The 27769-nt window shown below is 41.0% G+C and overlaps 1 protein-coding gene across 3 annotated transcripts in view; it reads right to left on the minus strand.

Moving 5' to 3' along the window:
- The window catches only part of ARHGEF10 (Rho guanine nucleotide exchange factor 10), a gene marked incomplete at its 5' end in the record, with an annotated part of 99843 nt that overhangs the window by 52511 nt on the left and 19563 nt on the right, over positions 1 to 27769 (minus strand). The window contains 15 exons of one of the 3 annotated variants that reach the window (XM_084260983.1): positions 1211 to 1356; positions 3455 to 3625; positions 4834 to 4926; positions 6863 to 6979; positions 8242 to 8421; positions 8650 to 8727; positions 12072 to 12181; positions 13958 to 14072; positions 15307 to 15423; positions 19324 to 19487; positions 22421 to 22477; positions 23588 to 23667; positions 24785 to 24848; positions 26070 to 26360; positions 27425 to 27595. In XM_084260983.1, coding sequence (XP_084117109.1) covers positions 1211 to 1356; positions 3455 to 3625; positions 4834 to 4926; positions 6863 to 6979; positions 8242 to 8421; positions 8650 to 8727; positions 12072 to 12181; positions 13958 to 14072; positions 15307 to 15423; positions 19324 to 19487; positions 22421 to 22477; positions 23588 to 23667; positions 24785 to 24848; positions 26070 to 26360; positions 27425 to 27595 — 1954 coding nt within the window. Of the gene's footprint in view, positions 1 to 1210; positions 1357 to 3454; positions 3626 to 4833; positions 4927 to 6862; positions 6980 to 8241; positions 8422 to 8649; positions 8728 to 12071; positions 12182 to 13957; positions 14073 to 15306; positions 15424 to 19323; positions 19488 to 22420; positions 22478 to 23587; positions 23668 to 24784; positions 24852 to 26069; positions 26361 to 27412; positions 27596 to 27769 lie in introns of all 3 variants that reach the window. The other 2 variants (XM_084260982.1, XM_084260984.1) reach the window with 2 other exon arrangements.

Consider the following 27769-nt stretch of genomic DNA (forward strand, 5'->3'; position numbering starts at 1 on the left):
AGCGGGTTAGAAAGTAAACCTAAACTGCTAGAGAAAAACATAATTAAACTTTTTCAGAGTTAGCAAACCCCCACCATGACACAGGCACCCCTAATTACCACCCCAAAGGAGGTTGCTCAGAACCAGTTAATGCCCGCAGGAACAACAGCCTGTCAGTGATAACCAGAGCTGTTGACTTAATAAGGAACCCTGAGACTCTGCACTTTTCACATGGAAAACAAAAGGAGACTGTAACTTCAGGGGCAGTTACAAGAAAATCCAAGGCAATGTTGTCATAGGAAAGATAAAATGGATAAAAGCAACTTTCCCCCATGCAAATGTAAGAAAATCTCCACGTGGTATGATAGAAATTAATAAATCTTAAAGGAGTAACAAGCTGCAATTCCTACAGTAACTTGACATAAGCTTGTGCATTGTCTGCACCACAGATATTACACAGCACTTCTCACCCACTAACATGAGACCAGACATTCACACGATCACAAAAATATGTACTATTTCATACTTCAATAATGAACTAAGGTATCAACTGGTATTAGGTTTAAGAAAAGCCATTCTTGGAAGATTTTAATGGTCCACGTTTTCTCTGTCAGCATGTACCATCACAGTAATTTGTGATACGAGTATCATTTGAATGAGTGTGACCTTGGCATACAGAGTAACAGTAATAATTACCGCCAACTAAAACACAGAAGGCACTATGAAAAAATGCTTTCTTCAAAGCAATTTAGCTTTAATCCTTCTATGTTTGGTCTCAGAGATAAAAACCCTTCCTCAGCTGGGAGTCTGTTAGTGAGCTCCAGGTTTTTTCTGGCTACGTGCATTAGATTTGTGTTGGGGTTTTTTTAATTTGCAATTTGTGTCACGTTACGGATGTGTGTGTGTGACAGTATGAATTTCAGGAGAAGAGAAAAAACATCCTACCTTGGCATTCCTGCATGCCTCTAAAGACAAATACAAAGTAAAAGCTAGATACTAAAGAGCATTTCTATCTGTAATCTCCAACTGACACAATTTTCTTATAAATTCACTGTAGAACTTCCAAACATCAGCAGGCACTTTAGAGGACTATAAGAAAGCTAGTTATCCATTTATTATAACTACTGTTAGAAATCATTAGCTACAGTAAACACAACCAAGAAAAAAAAGAGCGTAACTTATTCCAGCTGAAGCTTTAATGATGATTTAAAGAATATGCATCAAGTCTTACCGAATATTTACTGTGGCACACATCAGCACATCGTTTAACATGAAGAGTCGTCGTTCTTTGGTTTTGATGATTTCTCCTTTGTCATTGTAAACTGTCTCGACCATATCGTCGGTCCGTATGAGGTATCTGTTCCCACTGCTCAGCAGCTAGATGTTAAACACAACCAACACTGTAGGTTATACATGGTACACCCAACATCCAGTGGAAACAATGCAGGAAAATACAGCGGGTTTTCACTCGCCACCATAGCACAAACGTTTGTAGGTGGATTTGCCAAGTGAATGAAGCCTCTTTACTGATTTGCTTTTCAATTAGAGAACCATTAACTTCTGCTGCCAGAAATATGGCCTGCAGGGGTTTTTGGTCTTAATATGGAACATAATTGCTCTGAAAGTCCTCCACGCTGAAAAAGGTCCCCTAGCAAAGAAAAAAATAGTATCACGGCTTCCAGCAGTTGTTTCCTTCCCTCACCCCTTCTTTCACAGCCCATTTCAGTGTCATGCAAGGTCCCAGCCATCCCAAAGGGGAGGTCAGGGTGGGAGAAAGAAGAGGGCTCAGTTCCACCTTCTCTGTCCACCTGGGGTCACAAGCCAGCTGAGGAGCGCAGCTGGCATATTGTCACAGACTGCCAAGAAGATAACATGTATGTAAGATGTATTCCATGTAAATTGCTCCTGACATTTGACTTCAGGAGCTGGGGATCAGCGTTATGAGCAAGAGCCGATTCTTCTCAAGGTCAGATGCACCTCCACAGAGGCCAACAGAACAGAATGGTCTGTAACTCGCCATTTCCTACCCATCCACCTCTTTCATCACCTGTTTCACCCTGCCTGGCGTTGTTCCAAAACTATTAAGCCACAAGGCACACAGAGCCATACATGAACTGGAGTGATTATCCAGGTGTATCTCACTTTGTCCCCCTGGTGCAGAACACACAAGACTAATAAAAGAAAACCTCCATCACCTCTTAGAAAAGCAACTTCGCTTTAATCCTTCAACCATTTGTAGATGATTAGTAGCTACTTCAATAAGCGAGACTATGAAAATTACAATGGAACATGTAGAAATCCATCTTCTAACGCACTCAGAAGGGAAATACTGTTCCAGTGTAACAATAAATTCAGCATCCCATTTCTATAATATGCTAAGACAAGTATGTTCTTGTCTACTTTCTTTCCTGAAAGCTGTGCTTTTATGCATCACAAAAACAGTCCTTGCACTCCTTCAGTGTGTCCCCATAACTGCATCCCAGAATGAGTCCAGTGCAATCATCTGTAACTTCATTACCACAATAACTGAAGTATTTATGCACCATATGAGATTAAATTTTGTATGTATCAGAAGACGTACATGAGACTTTATCACAGGACGATGAAACAGCTTCATACATTGCTCCATTAGAAGAGGGGTGGCCAGCAGGAGTGTGATTGTCCCTCTCTACTCTGCCCTTGTGAGGCCCCATCTGGAGTATTGTGTCCAGATCTGGGGCCCCCAATACAAGAAAGATGTGGAACTGTTGGAGAGGGTTCAGAGGAGGGCCACAAACATGTTTAGAGTGCTGGAGCACCTGCCCTACGAAGAGAGGCTGGGGGAGCTGGGCTTGTTCAGCCTGGAGAAGAGAAAGCTGCGGGGGGACGTCATTGCAGCCTTCCAGTACCTGAAGGGAGCTTATAAGCAGGAGGGGATTCAACTTTTTAAAAGGATAGACAATGGCAGGACAAGGGGGAATGGATTAAAACTAAAGGAGGGAAGGTTTAGATTAGATATTAGGCGGAAGTTTTTTTACAGAAAGAGTGGTGAGGTGCTGGAACAGGCTGCCCAGAGAAGTAGTGGATGCCCCATCCCTGGAGGTGTTCAAGGCCAGGTTGGATGGGGCCCTGGGCAACCTTGTGTAGATGCAGGCTGGAGGTTGGTGGCCCTGCCTGTGGCAGGAGGATTGGAACTCTGTGATCCTTGGGGTCCCTTCCAACCCATGCCATTCTATGATTCTGTGATTGCTGAAGAACACAAATTCTGCCGCTGCTATTTCAGCATGTTGCCTGCTCCAGCACAAGTGGTTCAACCACTGAGCCAATCCAGTCCTGGAGGAAACTCACATACCACACCTACAACTAGAATAACCCTGTGTTGTTGTGCACTACAGAAACATCTCAGGTGTCTCTTTGGTGCCTATCCTAAAGATTGCTGAGGGCCCAGAAAGGAATAATATACTAACTCTTCCATCACACATTCTTAACTCCTCACCTTGTTCAGGTAACGTTCGTTCATTGCTTTTGCTATCTGTTTTATCTCGCAGCGCTGATCTGCGTCCCTCTTCCTTTCATTTAACTTCTCCGCCAGTGTTTCGAGTTCCGTAAGAGCCATCTGTAGAGGTAACCTGTCGGGATGTCCTTTACTAGTGTTCTTCAACATATCCTGAGTGGCAGTGAAAAAACAACAAAAAAAAAACGTTTAAAGGAAATAAGACTTAATTTCAAAGTCAGGTTCAAAAGACTACAGGATGTAATTAATTCATTACCCAACTAATATTAAAGACCAAGACGACCAGTGAACACCTAACGACAGCACATCATTTATTTTCCTCAACACCTTGGAAGTTCTTTAAAAAGATACTCAATAGGGTCTCACACTGCTTATTTACTGCAAAGAAGGACAACAAAAGAGCATGAAAGCAAGTGTAAAAAACACAAACATGAAGGTAAATTTAAAAATGCACACAATTTAAAAGTCAATATTATAATATAATGTGTAGGTGTCTGTAAACAATGATTTTAAAATTAAACTTTTCTGATATTTACCATCGTAATAGTATTGTATTCTCTTTATGACTGTTGTTATTCCTGACTAAAAGACCGACAGCAGAGTAATCCCTAAGCAGACATCACTTCATGGAGGCTTCAAGAGCAACTAAAAAGCTTTCCCTTTTGTAGGCATGCAGTGGAACAATTGGAATGAAGTTTCTCCTTCTCTCTCTCCCATAGTGTTTAAAAATCCCTATTGTGTTCACTACAGCTTCCTGCTGCAACACACTCCATTTCTTCTGCTGGAAAGAGTTACAAACAGTGTAAGGTAGTCTGTGCTGGGGAACTGTGCTGCTTCTACACCTCAACTCCCCGTTAAGAAGAGACCTGAGGACTTCCTGTCAAATCTTCAGATAGCTTGGGAAGGAAAACAAGATGCTGCAGGTCAGAAGGAACCTGCAATACACTTCAAGTCCTGAAGGCATGAATTTCATCCTCTTGTATTTTTCTTAAATGGAAAGTACTACCACAAATTTCCTAGGGGCATTTTGAAGCGCTATTAGCTAACGAACTGATATGAACAAGCAGCACGTTTGCTTTATTGCAGCGTAGCTTACAGGCTAAATCTAACCTAACAAGTAATCTAAAGTAAATCTAGGTTACTAAGATTTTCCTGCAGCATATTTACTGCCTGTCCCTGCAGTAAGACTATGAGATCACCACGTTACGATGCACTGAATTTTTTTCTTTGTTATTCTTCCAGAATCCAGTGGTCACTTCCACTGCAGTGTGCTCCTCCAGCAGCAGACAGCTACCACATAACCCCAGAAGCAAACCACACCAGAAAGCAACAACAGCATCCCTTTGCTAAACTTTATTTACCTGCAACAGTAGAATGAACTGTGGAAAGCGCTGGATGGGTTTCATCATTAAACCGTACAGTGTAATTCGATCAGGACTTGACTCCTGGCACTGCTGCAATGCAAGAAAGCCACACAGGTTTCTACCACGAGTGTATTTCCATCAGTTACAGAATGGAAAGGAGAACACTTCCTGAATTTTTTCTGTGTTATTTATATTAATTCTAACAGTGGTACTGTAAAGATTTCATTTACTGTAAAGATTTCATTTAAAAAGCTTAAAATCTTTAAAAAAAAAAAAACCCAAACCACTACTAAAACAATGAAATACCACTGAACTGAAATCTCTTTAAATGCAGCTGGAATAAAGACACACCAGCAATGCAGCACCTATGTATATATCAACACACCACATGCATGTTTTTTACATAAGCAGTGCACTGAGACATCTGCTTAACTTCAAGAAAAAAGGGAATGTACTTGTTCAAGGTCTTAAACTTGAAAAATATAAGTGATCTATTGATTTATAGTCCATAATTTACTATTGCTGCTCTGTTTCTTGGGGCTAGAAGACTATAAATCTCTAACAACTTGCATGTTTTTACAAGGAAATCTACCAAAACCATCATAATCTCAGTGCTATGCAAACAAAGATATTTTCCACTGATTTATTCTTGGAAAGAGAAACATAAGAGTCCATTATTTTGGTTATCAGGACTGGCAGATAAAACCAGAAAAATTCATTTGCATATGCAGAAAAGCCCCATTTGTATAAGGCACTTCAGCATTTGGAAATATTTTGGCCACAATCACAGCTAATCCAAACTAAGAAGAGTAGAGGAAATAATATTAAAAACAAAGTAAACACAAACAATATTAAACTGATGTTGTCCTTAAATTGCTATTTATTCCTACAGCTATCAGCTTCACAATAATTTGTTTCCATACCATCTCCACAAGCACTATTTCCCTCCCCCCTTCTGGTCTTCATTGCTGGTGGGCAAACAAAAAACAGAAGGTACAGAAATGTCTTCTGGTCTCAGAGTTTGGTTGTTAGTCCCCAGCTCTGAGCAGAACCAGTGCTGGCAATGACAAAGAGTGACGGGAGGAGTACATTATGCCTCTATCGGAACAATGGGCTTTTAACAGTGAGAGCTATGACATGACTATACCTCATGAGAGAGCTTGATCTTCATGGTGCCTAAAGCTTCCAGAATATAATCCTGTGTAGTGCCAGATATGCTCCAAAAAGTTGTTATTTAAGTTATGAAGGCAGATTAGGAACCAGCCACCCTCCTCTAGGCAACTTAAGAGCTTCTACTGGGCACAAAGTTTCAGTGTTTGATGGACCTCTGCAACAGACCTAACAGGATGACAGCTCTGAGAGGCATAACCCAATCCAAGTCTCTCAGGGAATGGGACAAGCAGAACTTCCAGGCTTTTGGCAGTGTCACGGATAGCCTAAAAAGCCTTGCAATGGATTTTGTGTATCTGCTGTAAGGTATCATCCCAAGGGATTTGCAGCACTTCTACTGCACATACCAGGCTCTCAATGTACATAATCATATTCATAAGGGTAGTGGTATGCATTCTTCACAAAAATTTTGAATTTCAACCCCAAATTGGAAATGTGATTTTCAAAGTACTAAGCAATTGTTGTAGGAAGGAAATCTAGTTATACTGTTCTGCACAATGCAATAAAAAGAAGCAAAATAAATCCCAGATAAGAATGGTGAACTACTATTTGAAGCTCACCTACTATGAAAAAATTCCAAAGTTTTGCAAAGTGCAAATACCAATCAGAACAAGAACAGAACCACTCTGCACTTGAAAATATATCCTGGACCTAAAAACATGTTATTATTCTGAAAATACAGCAGTGGCAGTGAATTCTCTGAGGATTTTTTTTTTAATCAAACCCATAAAGCCAATATCCTTAAAACAGTTATCCTCAATATATAGTATGAGCAGTCAAATTTCCTCCTAACTTATAATTCATACTGTCTCATTCATATCATATGCTCAGCTGCTTTAGGACTGAATGAACTCACCTTTAAGAAGTCTAAAAAGGCAGGCTTGGTGGCACATGTTTTCTTGAGAATCCCCACTGCTGTACTGAAGTTGTTTACATATTCACTGTATGCATCCAAGACCATAGATTTAGAAAACTGAAAACATAAAAGCATAAACCTTAATTATAAATACAAAAGATCCCCGAAAACATTAACTACCTAAATCTCTGACAGTTAAGACTGACTCATCCTGCTTAAAGCTGAGGGCCTAGAGTTGGTGATGCCCAAAATCACCTTTCTGCAAAAGACAGGATGGCGCCCTAAAGACATTACAGCTGTCTCATAAAATGCCTGTTTAGAGAAATAGTTACATCTTGGCTACAGCATTAGCACAGAGCCTGGAGACTATGGGCAACCAAAGGGCATCCACTGAGATTCAAAGCGGCTGCTGAGATCCCCTAATCATAACATTGCTGCCTGTCTTCCAGATTCCGTGAACCAGCAAAGTCCCAGGGCCTTCATGCCCAATCTTCAGCCATGTGAAGGCTCCGATCAGTAATTAATACTAGATAAGATTCAGTAAGTAATATAGGTGGTAAGGGGACAGCTAGACTAGATGATCTGTGAGGTCTTTTCCAACCTCAGTGATTCTATGGTCGCTGCCCGTTGCCTCCTTTGTAATTTTATCCCTCTCTTTTGCACAGCTGCTCTCATTAACACTACCTCACTTGCTTCAGTCCAAACAAGCCAGGTTTGCTTTAGTAACCTTTTCATTTCAACTGAAGTGGGGTCAAAGCACTCAGAAATGTGGATCACAGCTCTCTTACAGCAGGCATGAAAAGGTGGTAATTTCCAGGAGATGGGTGGCAACAAAACAAAGTACTCAAACCAGCAGGTAGGCAGCCTTCTCTAATTTAACACAGTGGCTAGTTCAGTCCTTTACCAGCTGGACTTCCATTAAGGGTGGAATAGTGTTTTACAAATACTCTTTAGTTGAGCCCCAGGTGCATTTCAAGTCCAGGAATTCAGGACATCACCCACTATGTTTTTTTCTACTCCAAATAAACATACCAGGTATGACTATCTACTTTTTAAGAGTCTTGATCCCACCTTAGTTTTGGTGGGTTTGTGAATCTCAACCTCGTCAGAAAAAGAAACTGTTCATTTAAATGTCTGAAAGCATGATCAAAGCTTGAAAATTCTGCCCACAATCTTTTCACATCTGCCAACAAAGCTGGAGACATGTGTTGGTGTCAGCTTCCTGACCAGGATGGTAAGGAATGGTACATACAAATTCTGACAGTTGCCATGGGCATAGGAGAACATGGGAATAAAGTGGCCAAGTTAGACAGAGAGATGGGGATGAAATAACAAGCCTAAAATAAATCTAGATTATTTGTTCAGAAGCATTTGCTTACTGAAGCAACAAAGACATCACCAATCATTTCAACAGAGTCCCACTCAGATACACGACTCGCCAGCGCAATCTGAAACATCGAATGGCACTGAAGAATTTCCTTAATTCGATAAAAGACCATTTTGAGTTTTCTTTCACTCAATAACTTTGGTTCCATATCTGAAAGGGGCTTTTCATATTGCTGTGGGGAGAAAAAAAACACAAACAAACAAACCAAAAAAAGGTTATTCTACAAGCAGGACAAAAAACAACTTATGTAACAGTACACACACAAAACATTCTAAACATTTGGCATGATGCATCTGTAGCAAAATTTATGTGAGTCACACTACAGATTCTTTGTATTTTACACCACTTTTTTGACTATCTTTTAAATTTCCAAATTAAAAAATGCAAAAGATATTCATACCTCCAGGATTCTTTTGAGAGCATCCACATAATTCTTCTCACTGTCAACTACAGAGCCCAAAATATACCTTCTCACAACCTGTTAAGAAACAAAGTTCTGTCTGAAGCCCAAATCAGCTAACACGTTCACCACAGTTGGGAGTGCTGATGATAAAATTCTTACATTAATAAAACACAGGAAATACAAAATAATTTCAATAGTGGAACTTCAATAAAGTAATATTGTACCTCTTCGAAAGCAATTAAATTTACTATTACTCTAAAACTACTTTAAAGAACACAACAGTTAGCATATCTAAGTTTTGCTGACACTTGCACTTCCAAGCTTTACTTTTGATACTTGTCTTTTAATTTTCCATGTATAAATTCAGGCATTATAGAAATAATAAGTATAGGGGACATTGGCTACTTCAATGAACTGCTGCAAGAAAGCAGGCAACCAGTCCTCAGAATTAGCCTTCAAGATTAATTTTTTTCTTTTTTTTTTAAATACGCTTTATAAATATCTTAAGAGTAACGTGAAGGACAAACAAGAAACATTCATGTACTGCTGAGAAAGTCTCTGAGTAAGTCAGCTTTCTCTTCTGGGCAATACCATGAATAAGTGAAAACCCCATCTCATCTATATTCATACCAATTTTACATTTTACATTTTAAACTTCTTAATGTTATTGGTTAGATTTCTTGCTGGTGTAAAGGATTTGTTTTCACCCAAATCAATTTCCTAATATAGTCCATTCCAGAGCTTTCAGAGACAGGACTCTCTTTGAGGAAGACAGCACAAGGGCAAGATCAAACTACTCCACACAACTACAAGAGAAGGCTAAACTGCTTATTTTGCTATTTTAAGCCAGCCTAAATGACCATGAAATTCAAATCTGACTTGCTTCTCTCTGCTCCTGATCCCCACAGCCTCCTGACTCCTCTGCCACGGCTGCCTTTTAGTTCTCCACATTTTGCATTATTAAGTGCAGGTTATGAAAGGCCTTTCTTTCAAGTATTAGCATTTCAAAGAAATATTTCAAAATTATCTGAGGACTTGCTTAAAGATTATATGCAGCATAATTAGTTGTGCCTTATTTGTGTTTAGAATGGATTTAGCAGTGTCTTATTTGGTATAGTGTAACAGCTGCTCTGGTAAAGGATACTAATTCTACTGTTAGTCACAGCCTGTTCTTCTGGAAAGAATAAACATCTGAAAAGAATAAATAACTGTAGAAAACCTTGTTTGTTTTTTTTCTTCAGGCTCTGTAATACACAAAGTAGATACTTAATAGCGCTTATTGCAACAGACACGCACAATTTACACACAAGCCTTACATTTATACTAACGTTTTTGCTGGTAACCGTATCATACAAACATCAAAGTTTAGGTCCCAGCCTTAAATGTAAGCAAAGTCTCTCAGGACTGAGACCCAAGGCAGGACCCCGTATCTGAACAGGCACCACTTTTAAACAAAACCTACCCTGCCACCTGGTGTTTAAAGCAAGCACGTTCATAAAGTCAGCTCATTCGTGGCAGAGCAGTGCAAGCCGCAAGGAGCTCCTGGCCTTCTTCACCCTCTCCAGCTGGGACACCCAGGCTGCTGCGTAGTCTGCCGGGGCCCAGCCTGAGCACAGGGTCACTGCACCCCACAGCAAGGAACTGCACTGGCCTCTGTTGAGCTGCCCGAGTTTTCTGTCAACCTCAGCCCATCACAGCTGTGCTGGCCAGCAGCCCCAGCCTCCCACACACAGCCTGCTGCACCCCTCCAGTTCGCCACTGCATCCAAATGTGCACTGCAGTTGATATGCAGATGGTTAATAAAGGCACGGGCCCCACATCTGCTCCTGAGGAACACCCTGGACACACACTGGACTTTGTACCATGGACTATACCCCTCTGAGCATGGTGTCCTCACCTGTTTTCCACCCACCTTCTAGTCCACCCATACTAATGGTATCTCACCTATGTAGCTACCAGGGTACTTCAGGAGACTGTTGAAAGCCTGGCTAACGCAGAGGTAGATGACACCCTCTGCGCTCTGTCCACAAGCCAGTCCTCTGAAAGGGACTCAGACTGGTCAGACACAAATGGACTCTGGTCCATCTATGTTGACTGTTCCCCAATGCTCTCCTGTCCTTCCAAACCCAGAACTAGGTCCCAGGAGCATTTGCTCCATCATCTTCACAGGGACTGAGGTAAGACCAGACTGAGTCTAGTTGTCCTCCTTCATGTTCTTGAGGACAGGTGTCACATTTACCAGTCATCTGATCATGGGGATCTTAGATGACAAAGGCAGGCCTTACCCTCAGCACCCTTAAATCCACCCCACCATGTCCCCTGGATACCAATATGCTTAACTGGCACAGTGCTCATTAACTGCAGGTAATACTTCACCCCATCCAGCAGGGCTTGCCTCTGGGCCAGGCAGCTTCAGAGGCCTGAGGACAAACCTCACCAGCAACAGCCAAGGCAACAATGGTATGGAGCACCTCGAGCTTTTCAGCGTCCTTTGGCACCAGGTCCCTGTTCCATCAAACAGCAGACCCAGATTTTTCTTAACCTTCCTTTTGCTGCCAATGAACACGTAAGAAACATTTCACTGTTGCTCCTCACACCTCACTCCAGCTGAGCTTCAGCTTTCCTAACTGGGCATTTGGGCAGCTTCTCCTGGGTCAATAAGCAACGCACATCATGGCCCACACATGACCTAGACAACAACGACTAGTTGTCATACCAGTCTCCTCAATTATCCTCAACTGTTCCTTAATTTGGTTTTCTGCTCATCTTCAGAAGGTACTGAACTGCTCATGACTTGACACCACAAAAAGCTAAATACTCTCATATTATTTGTCATGACAACACAGTAACATGAACCCACAGGATTTATTTTCAGCCAAAATTTCTAACTTATGCTGTTTTCAGTAGTTTCTGAAGTGGTTTCTGCAACGAATACAAACTCTTGAGGTGGAGAAGAGCAAAATACACTCTTCAGTAGACTTGACTTTATTGGAGACAAGATTGTTTGGGTTTTTTTTAATCATGTGAAACCTTGAGATTCAGAGTGCATACAGGATATTCTCTACATTTAAAACAGAAATCATGGAGCACCCGGAACAATGTCTCCTGACTCAAAAATGTTTAAACTCTCTTTCCCTGAAAACTATCATATTTAGTTTAAATGTTTAGGTAGTGAAATAATATAATTATTATAGATAATTTTATAATGCAGTAATTTGCATCTCTGGCTGAATTCAGGGCTGATACAACTATGTGCACATATAACAATTTTTCAAGACCTGCTTATTCAGTTCTGAATCTTAGGTCCACTTAATTTATGTTAAATGCCAATATGTCTGAAGAGCAAGGCACCTGGGAGCCACTGGTGCAGAGCAGAAGGGGAGGAAAAAGAAGCAGAAGACCATATTTCCAAATCCTACCTGCTGCTGTGATAATCCTTCTGGCATAGGAGTCATAATTGCTTCTGTATGCATACAATCAACATCAATAAATAAATTCAGCTCTTCTTCTTCCAGACATGATCTATGATCTACAAGTAATTGAATAACAAAATGTCAGTTTTTACAGCAGGTAGATTAAAAAAAAAAAAAAACAAACCACAACAAAATCCCCCAAGGATATCATAATTCAAGCACAGCAGTCTTTTCACTTACCAAACTAAAGAAATTTCCCAGCACCTGTGTCACCTGTGAAATCACATAAATGCCACCACCAATAGGCACTCATACAGACCACCTTTTAAAGGTATCTCAAGACCCTAGAATCTACACAGCCTATGAATCATTCCCTTGACCTCTACTTTTTCTTCACATTCAGGAGTGCAGGGCATTCTGGAGCATAGGGCTTAACTAAGGTGACAGCACTGTGGCATCAGAGCCAGCAGTTTTGAAGTAAACTAACTAAATACACTCATAACATGATCCAGCTTTAAAAATTCCATATATCTTTCCATAACTGAACTAAAAGAAGTAGCCAAATGTACCAGTATTTTGTCAGATATGAGAGTAAGGGATTCTGCATTGCTCCCTACGTACTAATTCTGTGCAAAAAGCACCACCAAAAAGCAATGGTAGGTGGCAGTACACAGCCAGCCAAACAAGCAGACAAGGAGATAAAGAACAGTATGAGAAAGCTGTGTCATACAACAGAACGGGAAGGGATGCAGGTCTCTTGGCTGGGAGGAGTCAGTGAGTTTATTCAACTGTCACTAGCTCCCCGCTGATTTGATAAGCGGCTAAGGCATTAAACTGTCCACAGCTACCCTGTGTCTGCTGTCTAACCTCTTGAAAGGTAAGGAGGAATGCCAGGGTCACTCTAACACTGTCCTGCTGGAGCAGCTAACTTCCTTCTGTGCAACAGTTGAAGATACATTTTTGATCATTAAAGTTTGTGTAAATAACTTCCTATTTTCTGTCTGTGAATCAGGTAAATTCAGACGCAGTTAGAGGCCGTGACAGGTACATAAGATGTGTCCTGGTCCTTACAGACAGCGCAGTTTAATGTTAGCTCACTCACTAAAAATGTCCTGTTCCAGTCTTGTGGCTTTAGTTTCCTAAAATTGTAATGTTATGAGCTCTGCAGCCCAACCATTCAATTTGCTGGGCAGAAATTTGAGCAGCAAGACCTACTACCTCTCTCAGACTTACCCTGAAGAAGAAATTAAGTTTCTATTCAGTTACAGCCTCTTGCTCCTTGCAAAAATCAACTGTGGACTGCTGCTGCTGAGGCTCACAACAGAGCGCTGGCGTGTGTTCTTGAAGAACACAAATACTTTTCACTTTTTTATTTCTGTTTTCCCAATCCAAACTCAGCTGTCATCACAAATCACCAAACTGAAGGAGCAGAACGGTCTCTTCCTCTACTTCTACTCTTAAGTACAGAAAGTGTCTGTTATCCCTTGTCCACGACAAACTTTTTAAGTAGTCGGCTATCACCACACCAAAATCCGCGCTGGACCAGCAGGCTTTTCTGGCATCCCTCCAATGCAGGGAACTAGATAGACTTGGTATCTGAACAAATTTCCATGCTCTCATAGATCAATACTTAGACAGCACCAGTGACACTGTTCGGTGGGAGTTAAGTGAACCCCTCCCTGTGGTCCTCACATTTCCCAGTTCACTCAGGTTCTTGCCCCAAACCTAAAACTACTCAAAACACATTGACCATATTGTCATCTGAACTGAATATTACACCGCACTTTATTGACAGAAAGCTGATTTCATACATCCAGTACAAAAACCTGCTAGGCTGCTCACTTCCTTTCTCAGAAATTACTAGAGAGCAACACAGTATAACTGGCACATACCTTGAGAAATAAAAGATTTTGTTCTAATGAAAGAACGACCCTTTTTCACAGCTGCTTTTGTCTTTTCAAGCCCATCTTTGGTACCTTCTCTAGCAGCTCTCATAAGTTTTTGCATCTGTAAGATTAAAAAAAGTACAGTCTACATGTTCAGTGAACAATGGGAATATGCTTGAGCACACCATGCGAAGTACTTTTGATCAAAACATCTTTTTAAAGAACACTGTCACGTAGTTCAGGCTATAAATACAGCCCAAAGTCAGAGGAATATATCGTAAGTACACAGATCAATCAAAGCTCGGATCTGAGCACCTGTACTTTTTCTTAATAAAATTAAACCTGGAGAAAGGCACTTATTTCATGGCACTATTGTATGCAAGCCTAAAAATAGCAAAAATGTTTAAGAACCCTTCCACATCAAACATCTGAATTCAGAATAGTCTCAAATGCTCAGCTTTACATGATGGAACAAATACATGCTACAAACAGGTCATTAACGGCCAGGGTTCTTGTCCATCTTCCAATGTCCCGCTAACTCTGCCAAAGTATTTCTGGCCTAAAGATAATCTCCTAGACTGAGTTCTAAATTAACTATACTCCTAATTACACACTCTTTTCCAGAAAATGTTAACAACTAATAATTTCATTAATTGAATTAATAAATCAATTTAATTAAGAATTGCATCATTTTATACTACACCACTACAGCAAAAGGACACTTCATGCAAAAAAGCGTGTTACTTTGATAGGAAATGTTTATTAAAAAAAACTGCTTTGTACTTTTGCTTTCCCAAAATGCTGCAACAAAAAAAAATCCCCACTACTGACAGAGCTGTGTTGACATCATCCGCAACACCAGAACACAAACAAAGCTGTCTTGCTGCAATCAGGCAATTTCTCAATTTGGGCCAAAGCTTTTACCAAAACTCAGCTTTTTCATACTGGCTCCATTCAGAATGGAGAGCACCCAGACTCTGACCCCCACAATTTGATTCCCTGTGGCTGGAGCGCCAGGGTCAGGCCAGCCCTGTGGAGTTCACCCAGGTCTCAGAGGGGTGCCGGGGGCTGAACGCCTGGTTCACACTGCGATAAAGGCACCAGTCAGCAGGGAAGGACAATGCTCCATCTCATCTTCTGAAACTGTTACCGTTATGTGTAAGCATGAGAAAGGGGCCTTGACAAAGGAATTTTAAGATAAACAGCATAAAAGTCCGTCACATTTAGGATTAATTTCATTAAGAAATATTGCCTGCTTTTTCAATGTATTATTAAAAGAAAAAAAAGACAACATTGTCTGTGTTGGGAAAAGCAAACATTTAAACATAGCTAGTTACAAAAATCAACTACACTACCTTCAGCTCATGTTTTTGCTTTAGTTGCTGAATCTCTACTGCTCCCACAGTGTTTGCCATCAAATCTTTCATCTTTTTTTCATAATGCTCCTTTAAACGCGTTAGGTCATGAGAAAGCTACAGTGCATAAAAAGACACAATCTTTTCAAAAAGCCTGCAGTGCAAACTTCATGCTAAAATACTCACGCACATCATGCACGTTGCCCGGCCTGCCTACTGACATGCAGAAAACTAGAGGGGAATTATTGTTTGGGGAAGCCCCAACCCAACAAACAGACTGGCGCTCCTGCACATCGCTGTACTTTCTGAAATTCAGCCAAGAGCTCTCACGTTATGCTGGCAACTTCATAAAGAGAGGGACAAAGGCACTTAGTCTAAGCTAACTGCATGGTAACTATGTTGTGCACATCTCTTACGAAGCACATGGAAACAATGCATCACCTTTACCCACGAGCACAAATCCTAGTGAGTGTATTTCTGACTATCTTTCAAAAAGGAGAACTGGAAGAACTCTCAAAGGCTGAAGAACCTGCAGAGGTTCTCAGCTGGTGCCTGAGAAGATGGAGATCAACAGTGCTAGCAAGTTGAGCAAGGGGACATTTACAGGGAAGGATGCAGTCTTGTAATTCCCAAGGGCATGGGAATCAGGAAGCACACATTTTTTTCTCAGCTGTATCATAGCCTCATTGTATGACCATGGGTGTAACCATCTCGTACATGAATACATATCCATCTGCAAGGTAAGGAAACTATTCCCAGGGAAGTGCTCTGGAACACTAATTAACATTTGTTACACATTTTGAGAAAATCAGAAGAGGTGAAAATCTAACTAGAAAAAACCAAAATAAAATGGTGTGCCTTTAATAGAAGTCCACTGGAAAAACTTTCAGCTTGATGTCAGCAGTTACTTGGCAAGAGATGAAAGCATCAGGACAGAGGTGGACTAGTACGTTGAAAGTACAAGGGAAAGGTCCAGCATTTAGCTCCACGAGGTTGGGTCAGAATGCAATTACCTCCAAGATGATCATTCTGGCTTTACAGTAGTGTAACTAAGAACAGCATCCAGTTCACAGACTAGAAATATTTAAAAGCACACAAACCTTCCACTCTTAAAATAAATAAAAAAATATCAAAAGTCATAATAAAAAAGTAACTTTGAGAGAAGTCATACTAGCACTTACAATTAAAAATCCCACCTCCAACTTTTGCATACTTTTAAATAGACAGAAAAAAAGTAATGAGCAAGACAAGTCCACTGCAGGTCCTGATAGACTACAGAAGGACCTGTGCTGAAAAAATACTGTAACATCCATCACAAGACCTTAGAAGAAGTGAGAGTGCAAAGAATGGATACAGATATTTGGTTTATAATGAAGTGGTTTCTCAGCAATCCTCAAGTTTGTGTCTTTCCTCATTCTCCACCAACCCCCTTCTCCAGTTTCCTGACTCTTCCTCCCTCCAGTAACCCACCCAGGTGCAGCAGCTCCTCTGACTTCACCATCCAGCACTTAATGTGCTCTTAGGCTCCGCATCCCCATCCTCACAAGGCAATCCTCAAAACCTCTGTCACAGGTCTGAAAAAGCCAGCTGCAGGGCAGTACCCCAGCGCACACCTCTCTTCTCCCTCCACTCCCCAGTCTGTGTTTGATCCTAGCACCATCACTCTCAACCCACTGCCAACAGTTTAAGGTCGCTTTAAACCTCACTTTGTGCACACACGTAAATAGATTCCCTTGACTATGGCCAAAGCTAAAGATAACAGAAAAATATTTTTTAAAAACTAAACCAACCAAAACCAGCAGCCACAGTAGAGACTCAGACACTCAAGGCAAAGTTGTTTCCCAATCTCTTCCAAAGGTACTAAAAAACCCACAAAAAACCTCAAACTCCTCAAGTTTTCTTCAGTCATGTTAAAAAAAAAAAATCCAGAAAAATCACAATAGCACAGATTTATTCTATTCAGGACAAAACCAGAAGATCAACTCTCAGCTTACAAAGTGCTGATCTGGGTGGGCTCAAGTCTTGCAGTTAATTGCTGCTGTGGTTTTAACCCAGGAGGCAGCTAAACACCACGCAGCTGCTCGCTGGTTCTCCACCCCCCACAGTGGGATGGGGGAACAGTAAAAAAAAAAAAGTACAATTTGTGGGTTAAGAAAAAGTAGTTTAATGAGACAAAGGAAGATAGTATTAATAGTTAGACCTTATTGCTCTCTACAACTATGTAAAAGATGGTTGTAGTGAGGTGGGGGTTGGTCTCTTCTCCCTGGTAGTTGTTGACAGGACAAGTGGAAATGGTCTGAAGTTGTGTTAGGGAAAGTTTAGGTTGGGTATTAGGAAAATGTCTTTACTGAAAGGGTTGTCAGATATTGGAACAGGCTGCCCAGGGAGGTGGTTGAGTCACCATCCCTGGAATTGTTTAAAAGAAGATCTTATGCTTGGTGACATGGTCTATTATTGGACCTAGTAAGGCTGGATAGGTGGTTGGACTTGATCATCTTGAAGGTCTTTTCCAACCAGAACCATTATATTTTTCTAACAACAAAAGAATACACAAAATAAGTGATGCACAGCACAACTGCTCAGCAGCTGCTGACTGATGCCCAGCCAGTTCCTAAGCAACAATTGCCACTCCCTGGCTAACTCCCCCCAGTTTATACACTGAGCATGACATCATGTGGTATGGAATATTCCTTTGGCCACTCTGGGTCAGCTGTTCTGGCAGTGGGCTGTCTGAGCTTCTTGTGCACCTCCTGTGGAAGGCTCATGCCCTCTCCCTGTCAGGGCCTGGGAAGCTGAAAAGTCCTTCACTATAAAGACTAAATAATGCTAAAACACCAGTGTGTTCTCAACATTATTTTCATCCCAAATCCAAACCACAGCACTACACTAGCTGCTGGGAAGAAGCTACTCTAGCCCAGCTGAAAACAGCTCATTCCCGATTTCCAAAGGGCAGGCAGAAAGGATGAAGGTGAGGACAGAGCACGTAACGTTTACTGGAGGGAAATACAGCCAGTGAGGCTTTTATTCTCATCAAGATAGGAAACCTGCAAAATGAAGGCAAGGGTCCCATGGAAGAACACCCTGACCACTACCCCTACATCCTCCAGCCATGGGGTGCTGGAGCAGTATGTGGTTGTGAAGTGGCTCTTGGGTGTCTCTAGCCAGCACATACGGGGGGGGGAACTGAGGATTTTTCAGTGACTCCCAGCCCTGCTCATTGCCACCCTGCCCCACATCCCCATCCTCCAAGCACTCAGAGCAGGGAAAGGAAAGCAGGACACTGGCCAGGTCCCAGGCAAGAGTTCCCTCTCACAGAAAGGGTAAAAAGCTCAAAGGAGAGGAGCCGAAGCAGCCAGAGGCTCCTCCTGATGTGCTATCAGGAAAATGCAGTGAGAGCACCTGTAGCCAAAAGTACTAGACCGGAGACATGTCACAGATGCATCATTTTTATCATGCCACCTCTCTTCTCTCCTTAAAACATGGTACAGAATTCTCTTGATCACAAAAAGCTTTTCTTTTTTCTTTTTTTCTTAAGCTCAGTAACTTTCAACCAACCAAAGTGATACAGCTGTTAGTCAGAAAGGCGGGGAACACTGGCAAACAGTTTTGTGACTTTTGAGCACATGTAGGATCCCAAAACTTCCAAGATTTGTCAGGCTTACTCCCATTTGTTCTTCACATTGTTTTCCACACTCATTTACCCCTTACACTAATCCAGCAACTGCAAAAGAAGAAAAGGTGAGGAACCGCCCACAAGCAAAAAGAATCTTTTTTTTTATTTCACTTCTATCCAACTGAGGGTTTTCTCCCTATTTTTAAAGGAACTTCTGTTAAATCTTTTCTTTTTCTTGTTACATTTTGTTGTGGACTGTCACTCCCATATTGATTGGCGTCTCCTTTAGGAAGATGCTGTTGGCATTTGAAACTGGATTGAGAAGAAGGGAAATACAGGTGAGAAAGGGAAGTGTTGGAAATCAGGATAACCTCGATGGCTGAGCAGCACTGCAGGATACATACATGTCTCTTGTGGTTGCCTCGCAAAAAGGAGCTGGGAATTCCATTTTTACACTCAGAATCACTCTGTTCTTCATAGCTTTCAAACTCACTTGAACTCCACCCATACTCCAGCGAGCTGTTTCCACCATCATCACCATTTTCAACATCATCATAAATCATTTCCTCTGCAAGAATTAAATCAAAATTTTTAAAAAAGCTACACTGAAATTTTTGTTTAAGAAAAAAAAACCAAACTTGTTCAGGATGTTCTACAAAGAACTACACAGACTTTTGTATGCACATTTTTAAACATGAATTAAATCCAATACTCAAAGAGCCGAAGTGGGTTGTCTTTGTTGAAACAGAGTACTTAAAGAGGAGAGTGTTAGTGGTACATGCAAAAATCCTTTTAAAAACATGTCCCATTCAAACTATATTGTTTTCTCCAGATCCTACATGTTTCAGAAGAAATTCAAAGTCATTTTGAGCTGTAGCTGTAAACACACATCTGCACTGTGAAGAAGCATCCTTCCATTTGCAAGCTTGCTATTTATCCTGAGGAATACCTTCACCATCAGCTCAAATGACAAATTATAAAATATTGCAAGAATCAAACAAAAATGCTATTACTTCAAGCAGAACACAGATCAGATCAAAAGTAGCCAGAAACACGTTACACCTTATTTTACAACTCATAATTCCTGCAACTCCACCAGTCACTCTGAGTCTCCAGTATCTGCAGGTTATGTTCCCCATAGTCTACCCTAAGATCCTGAAGCGTGAACCTTGTCAAGATGTGGAAAACTACATTGCAAAGGCTGACCAAAGTATCCCCTGTTAAAGACACGAGTCTCTTCACTGGCACAGATGTCAAATACAACAAACTGATTAAAAACAAGATGGAACACATTTAACACCAGTTACTTATCAGGAAACACACATGCGTTCTACATGAAGCTTCAATTGTCATTACAAGCAGAGAAGGGTGAACAACAGGTTAACCATGAGTCAGCAACATGCCCCCATGGCCAAGAAAGCCAATGGCATCCTGGAGTGTATCAAGAAAAACGTGGGCAGCATGCTTAGGGAGGTTCATCCCGTTCTCTACTCTGCCCTGGTGAGGCCTCCTCTGGAATACTGTGCCCAGTTCTTGGCTCCCCAGTCGAAGAAGGACAGGGAGCTAAGGTCTACAAAGATGATTAGGGGACTGGAACATCTCTCTTAGGAGAAGAGGCCAAGAGACTTGGGACTTTTTTAGCTTAGAGAAGACTGAGAGGGGATCCCATCAATGCTTATAAACACTTGAGGGGTGGGTATCAGGAGGGTGGGATCAGTCTTTTTTCAGTGATGCCCAGCTACAGGACAAAAGGCAATGGGCACTAACTTGAATATAGGAAGTCCCACCTAAACATGAGGAGGAACTTTACTGTGATGATGACAGAGCACTGGGATAAGATGTCCAAAGCGATTGTGGAGTCTCCATCTGTGGAGACATTCAAAACCCACCTGGATGCTGTCCTGTGCAGCCTGCTCTAGGTGATCCTTCTCTGGCAGGGGGGTTGGACTAGACAATCTCCAAAGGTTCTTTCCAACCCCTATCATTCTGTGATTCTGTTAGTGGTTTTAATGCTTCATTTAAAGCTCTCATACTAAATTCAGAAAATAAATTTGAGCTTTAGGATTGAACTTTTTAGATACTTTAAAATTAACACAGAGGAATTTGCTCTAATTTGGAAGAATCAAAATTTAACAACTTTTTTTTAACCATGGTCCCAGAGCTGGATGCAGTACTCCTAGTGGGGTCTCATGAGAGCGAAGTAGAGGTAGAAAATAACCTCCCCTTGACCTGCTGGTCACACCCAGGACACGGCTGCAAGCACACATTGCCAGCTCATGTTGAACTTCTCATTCACCCACAGCCCCCCCTAAGCCTTTCTCAGGGCTACTCTCAATCCATCCTCTACCCAACCTGTATTTGAGGAGAGTGGATTTTAATTATTTTTCATTAGCTGGGTTAAGCTAAAAGTTCTGACCAAGATGCTCAGCAGAGCTTTGCTCTATGTCCCACATCTCTCCCCAGCTCAGCCTCCTGGCCTTGTTGTACGTGTTTCCTGACTGAGCAGCCACTGCACAAAGATGGCCCTGCCCAGAGCAGCACAGTCCACTGAGAGACCCTCCAGTAACAAACCCATTCAAGTCACAAATGTAACATAATGCTCTCAAATAATAAAACAAATGACAAGATATTAAATGTTACGGCTTTAAAGACAAATGTGGTTTTCGAACAAGAAAGCTGAAGTGTTCTCTTGAATCATTAACAACTTCAGTATCAAACACATACACCCTCTGAAAACTATAAGCAGAAGCCAAGTTCCTAATAAGCTGATCCACTCAAACATAAAATGTTTGTAGCAACTAGTAGCAACCAAGCTTTAAGCTCAGTCTTCACTATAACTAAAAACTACAAAACAAATCTGAGAGAGCGCTCATTGAAAGAAGTTTCTTGAACCCTCACTCCACCATTCTTGCTACAGGTAAAATCTTGACTCCAGCAACAATTATGTGATCTCTTCTGCCCTGTCTAGAGATGGTCACAGCATTAGGAATTGGACCACTCCAAAGCTGAAACAGAACATTTCTGCAGAGTAACCATCAGGATGGAAAACAGCTGCTCCAAAATCTCCCTTCCATCTATCAGGTATGTTTATGCTGAAGGGAGACTTTCAGAATAGAGCAATTGCCTGTATAACCATGACAGTGATGCAATTGCTGTCCATTATTTAGCTGTTTAAAACACTCTTTTCCTACCTACCCTGCCATGTTGAGGTCACTATAGCTACACCATCAAACACTAATTCTCTAATATACAGAATACTCAAGTAGTTGGGACAGTAACAACAGAAATCAGCAGAACGCAGCTTCTGAGAAGAGTGGTGTAGAAAACCTGCTGAGATAAAGTCTTTCAAGAGTTAGTTTAACTCTGAATTTCCTAAAACCTACTGACTATTGACAGCGTTAACTCCATTCACATATATTTTAGGTACGAATGGATCTATTCAGTATACATACACATAATTTCATATTACATTGCTTTCAGCACATTACAAAGATCTCAAACCTGGTTCAGAGTCTGAATTTTCTCTTGGCACATCATCGTAAATTACTTCATCTGGGTCTAAAAACAAAACAGAAAAAAAGCCCAAATGAGAAACCCCCTACAATTTGAATGGGGCCAACAAACAGTGTTCAACAGGCATTTGGACCATGCCCTTAATAACATGCTTTAACTTTTGGACTAGATGGTTGTTTTAGGTCCCTTCTAACTGAAATATTCTAGAACAGAATTTCTAAAAAATTTTGGTTATATTGTCACACATGAATAAAATGGAGATATAACTCATTCTCCACTAGCATTTTGCCAGTACATCTCATCAGCATTCCAATAATCCAACAATGCACAAAGCTAGTATAAGATAATTGTGAAATTTCACAGTCTTAACTGCATTGTTTATCATGACCTTTGGTAGCCTGAAAACAGAAACTCTTCAAGAGCCAACATGTCTCCCTCCTTTTTACAGCACTGTGATTGTTCTTGAGGGCAGATCATTGCCTCACTAAATGGCTGTAGATAAGCTGTAATAGATATTTTTTAGAAAGACACAAAACTAAGTAATGTAATGATCTCTGTACTACAGTAGGAGGCAGGACAAGGAGACAAATTCTTCATTTTCTTCAAGTGGTGTGTAAGATGAACCTCCATCCCAGTGGGAACAGCTGAGAACAGGCAGGATAACCTGTCCTCAAACCACACGGTCTCTGTTCGAGTTTAAATGCAGATGCCAGTCAAGAGACAAGGGCACACACTAAGAAAAAGTGGCAAGTCCTTCCCTTCCACCTTCTCCAAGAACTTATTCACCAATTACTGCCTGAGAAGAATGATTTCACAGACAGCAACAGAGCAGACTCTGAACTTGAGCAAGTTTCCACTTCACATGTATTGATGGAGCCAAATGATTTCCTTAAGACACTGATGAATAATTCCACAGACTCCAAGAAGAACTCCAGGGAAAACTGAATGTTAACTTGATGTTAAAATACACAATTTTATTATGCTGCTGAATGTTTTAATTGGTTAACTCTGTTCTGGGACATAACTGAAAAAATAAAAATGAACATGGACATTCCTGTAAATTATGTATGTACATATAGATCCACACATGCTGCTGATTACAACTTAAAACTGACCTTCTGCTATAGCTGTATTTTGGTGCTCATTAATACTTACTTTCCATCCATGCTGTATTTGCAGGATCTGCAACCCACTTTGCCAGAGCATCATCTTCTTTCTTGGCCTGGTTATCTTCACTTGAAAAAAAGGCCAGACAATAAAAGCATTAAAAGCTACACCACAATTGTTTTTAAATAAATGTGACGACAAATATCTTGCTGCCTTCTGCGTCTCACTGCGAGGCTGCTCGTTATTCAAAACCACTGCTTCAGTATGTAATTAGTTTAATAAACTATTTTAAAATCCGACAATTTTAGTCAAGAAATTGAAAACACTTCCATCTCAAGAAATATTTTGCTTTTGAATTTATCTACCAGAAACAGAAAACACTTCAAAAGCAGCAAAGGAAGAGCTGCTCTTTCATCATAAGTCTAAAGACCTCGTGGGCTGTATCAGGAGCCACTGAGTTTGGCAAGCCTGTTATCCTCCTCTGCTTGGTGCTGGTGAAGCTGAACCTGCAGAAGCACATCTAGTTTTGCCTTCCTACCACCCTTCCTTCGAGCTACCCATAGAGACTTGCTGAAATGGAAGACAGGGACTAAAGCACATGACCTACAAGGGAGAGGTGGAAGACATGGAGCTTTTTTAGTCTGGGGAAAAGAATGGTATGGGGTGATCCAGCAGCAGCTCAGCTATCTGCAAGAGAGTTACGGAGGTGATGGAATTCAGATTGGCTTTTTTTTTTTCTTGGTTTGGGTTTGTTTTGAGGGTTTGAGGGCTGTTTGGTTTGTTTGGGGGAATGGTCAACAAATGGAAATTTTGGGTAGGGGGAAAAAAATTCATCAAAGGATAGTATAGCAAGAAAGACTTCCCAGGAAAGCTGCAGCATCTCCATCTTTGGAGGTTTTCAAGGCTCAGCTACCAGGGCCATGGCTGATCTCATGGCATGTTGGCAATGGTCCTGCTGAAAGCAGCAGGCTAGACTATAATATCTCCAGCAGCCTGTTGCAGCTGACATTGCTATGGCTATATGTAAGTTAAATACAGTTCTTTCAAAAATGTCATGCACAGTTACACGTAGAAGTTACCAAAAGGTGCTGATTCTGGTAAACAACCAGAGTTATGGATTTAAGAAAATGAAAATAAACAAACATGGAAGCATTATGTAAGAAAAACAAAACACTTATCAAATGTAAGGTTCCTTAGGAATTACAGTTTTTACAGATCATTAAAACATGCTGGACTTGCAATCACCTATTTTGAGGCTCCTCTGAGTTTACAAAATTGCAGTGACATTCTTCAGTTGCTGACTGTGTACCTGCTAAGTAGAAAAATATATAATCAACAAAATTCTTGGAGAAAAGTTAGTGTGGCTCAAATAGTACATTTTAGAATAAGAAACTGAGTCACTGTTAATGAGTAATCTACTTCCAGATAATATTTTTATTCCTAAACAAACATTCCAAAATTTAGAAGCTTCTTTGCACCGTCTATTTTTGCAAATGAAAGAATTCAGAGACACAGCAATTTGGTATAAGAGCTGCTAAGAGGAAAATAGATCCGATACTTTTAATTCTAATCTCTCAAACTTTCCTCTACAGGTAACAACCACCTCATATACACACACTTCCTTTGACTTGTTAGTATTCCTAGTGGTGGTACGCAGACAGAGCAGGCTGCAGATAAAGTATCGCAGAACATGGAATTACAGTGGAATTGCTGTCTAGCTAATTTTCAAAATACAAGAAAGAAAAGGGAGGCAGGATATGGGGAGCTTTCTGTTCCTCCTCTCTTAACATTAAGCAGCCAGCTTTGCCAAGTCTGGCTACAAAACAGGGTACTGCTCCTGTTTCTGTAATAATCCGTAGTTATTTCCCTTTCAAGTTTCCTCTTCTATCTTAAAATTGTACTGAAGGACAAACAGAATTCGTCAAATCATCAAGGAAAGAATCCCACAGCACTGGAAAGCAAACAAACAGAAGTGGATATAGAAAAGGAGTAAAGGATAGGAACTCTGACAGGACACGGCTAAAGCATGATAAGGGATGAGAAGAAGCCATTTGAACACTGAATCATGGCTCTGGAAATTATTTCATGACATTTAACAGGAATTAACATTAATCATTCTTATTGGCAAGACAAGTCAGAATTCCTCCCTTGTACCACATGATTTAATACACTCCTAGCAAAAGAAAGGTCAAGCATCATCAATTTAAAGGTGGGTTGAGAAAGAACTGAGTATATTTGTTTTTTTCTTATACATCTTTACTTAGGTATCTCAATCCTAGTACAGCAAGCATGGGCCCATGGGAGCTTTTTTCCTACACCCCCCCCCCCCCCAAAACCCCACAACATTTTTCTTCCAAGGCTGACAAGAAATTTTAGTTCATACTGCAGGATAGAGTTCTTTTCCTATTTTGACACAAAATCTCCCAGACATCCAGACCAAGTACCACCCAAGCATTTAGGAAACAGCCCAGATACCTGAAATGAAACAAGGATTCCCCTTTAAATGAAGTATGGTGCACAAATACAGTACCTTCTTCATCTACAGAGACGCAGCGTATTATGACAGGACTGGAGTATGCTGGCAGTATCAAAGGTAAATTGGATGGCACAGCATAGCCACAGGGGACAGGAACAGAATATCCACTGGACAAGTTTGGACTTGCACATTCTTCTTGAGGACTCGGTTCCGGGGATGAGGATGGATCCTTGTCTTGGATTGGTGAAATATTTATGACTGAGTAGGGATTTACTTTGACTGGAGTGCCTTCTGCAGCAGCTTGTGACATCCGTAGCTTCTCGCTGTTTGCTACATTATCAGCCCCTTTAGTTGAAACATTACACAAAAAGTAAAGTTTTATTTTTCATACCTGTTCAAGTGGCTTAATACTGCTCTTTGCAAATATCCTAAACACCAAGAGGATCCTTACTATACAAGTCGCTTACCACCCATGACTCATAAAATTCCCACGCAGTAGTGCTGTCCTCCCCATTTTACAGATGAGGAATGCTACAGCAGCAAAACAAGCTGGGTTACAAGAACGCCTACAAAAAACAGCAACTGGATTTTAAATCCTGAGTAGGATTTCTGGCAAGTAGCCAGGGTCTTTTCTTTGTCAGAAGCACATGGCTGAGAACAACCTTAAAACCTGAAGGTTAAAATCCGGATTCTAGATGAATTTATATCTTACAAACACAAATAAAAGAAACATTTTAGAAATAGCAATGATTCTATGAGGAAAGAAAAAACTCACTGCAGGGACACTCCTGAAAGAACAGTCCTGAAAATGCTCTGTTAAGAAAAGGGGAAAGAAAATAACTTTCCAAGTTTTCCTCTTCGGAAATAAATAATTTTTGGTTACACAAAGTTCCTGGTATTTCTTGAGACAAGCTGAGGTACAACTGAACCAAATTTGGGCCCCTCAGAAGTGAACTGCAGAACTTCATCCCAAGTGACCAAAAGTTTTTGAGCTGTAAGTGACTTCTTTTAACGAACAAAAATAATACACCGAGACTCCATGTATTTTTCTGCACATCACCTTAATATGAGCAATCAGCAAGGCTAGCTGTGAAGGCAGCTGATCTCAAGGCATCCACACACCATCTGAACTACAAGGGCATAAATTTCCCCTGCATAGCATGACGCTGCAACTGAGACCAATCCATTGATAGGAAACCTCACGGGAATTACACGCGATGGTCACTTGCCTTGTCAAATCTCCCACAAGCTTAACTAGCAGGAATATTCAAATCTTGTATGGTATTTCCATGGAAACCTCTTTTTACAAGTATTTTTACTGCACCATCAAAAAAAAAAAAAAAAAGGCATCCTATAATCAGTCCTGACTACTCAACCCAGTGGAGGCACAGCCCCACACGCTGACTTACCTGTGGCATTAGCCTCGTGGTGCTCTACGCTATCACCAGGATCAGGAGGAGGTGGCACAAGGGCTTGTCTGTCTGCTTCTGGGATCTCATCTCCACTGTCAAAGTCAAACTGCTCTCCCTCATCCTCCTCTTCGTTGGTCATGCCTGTGGCTTTTGGTTCATGCTCTAGAACTGCACAGAATGACATGCTTTTGGTTGTTTGCTCTCAATAGTGATTCCATGGGACTAGTAAGTGTTCCACATCACGAATGAAGCTTCTACAATGAACCCTTAGACTTTAGGTTATTGGAGCAGAACAAAAGCTCCTGATAACCTCTTGCAGTTTCCAATAAATCCTTTAATGTA

Source organism: Gallinula chloropus (genome assembly GCF_964237585.1).
Source record: "Gallinula chloropus genome assembly, chromosome: 3".
NCBI classification, from domain to species: domain Eukaryota; kingdom Metazoa; phylum Chordata; class Aves; order Gruiformes; family Rallidae; genus Gallinula; species Gallinula chloropus.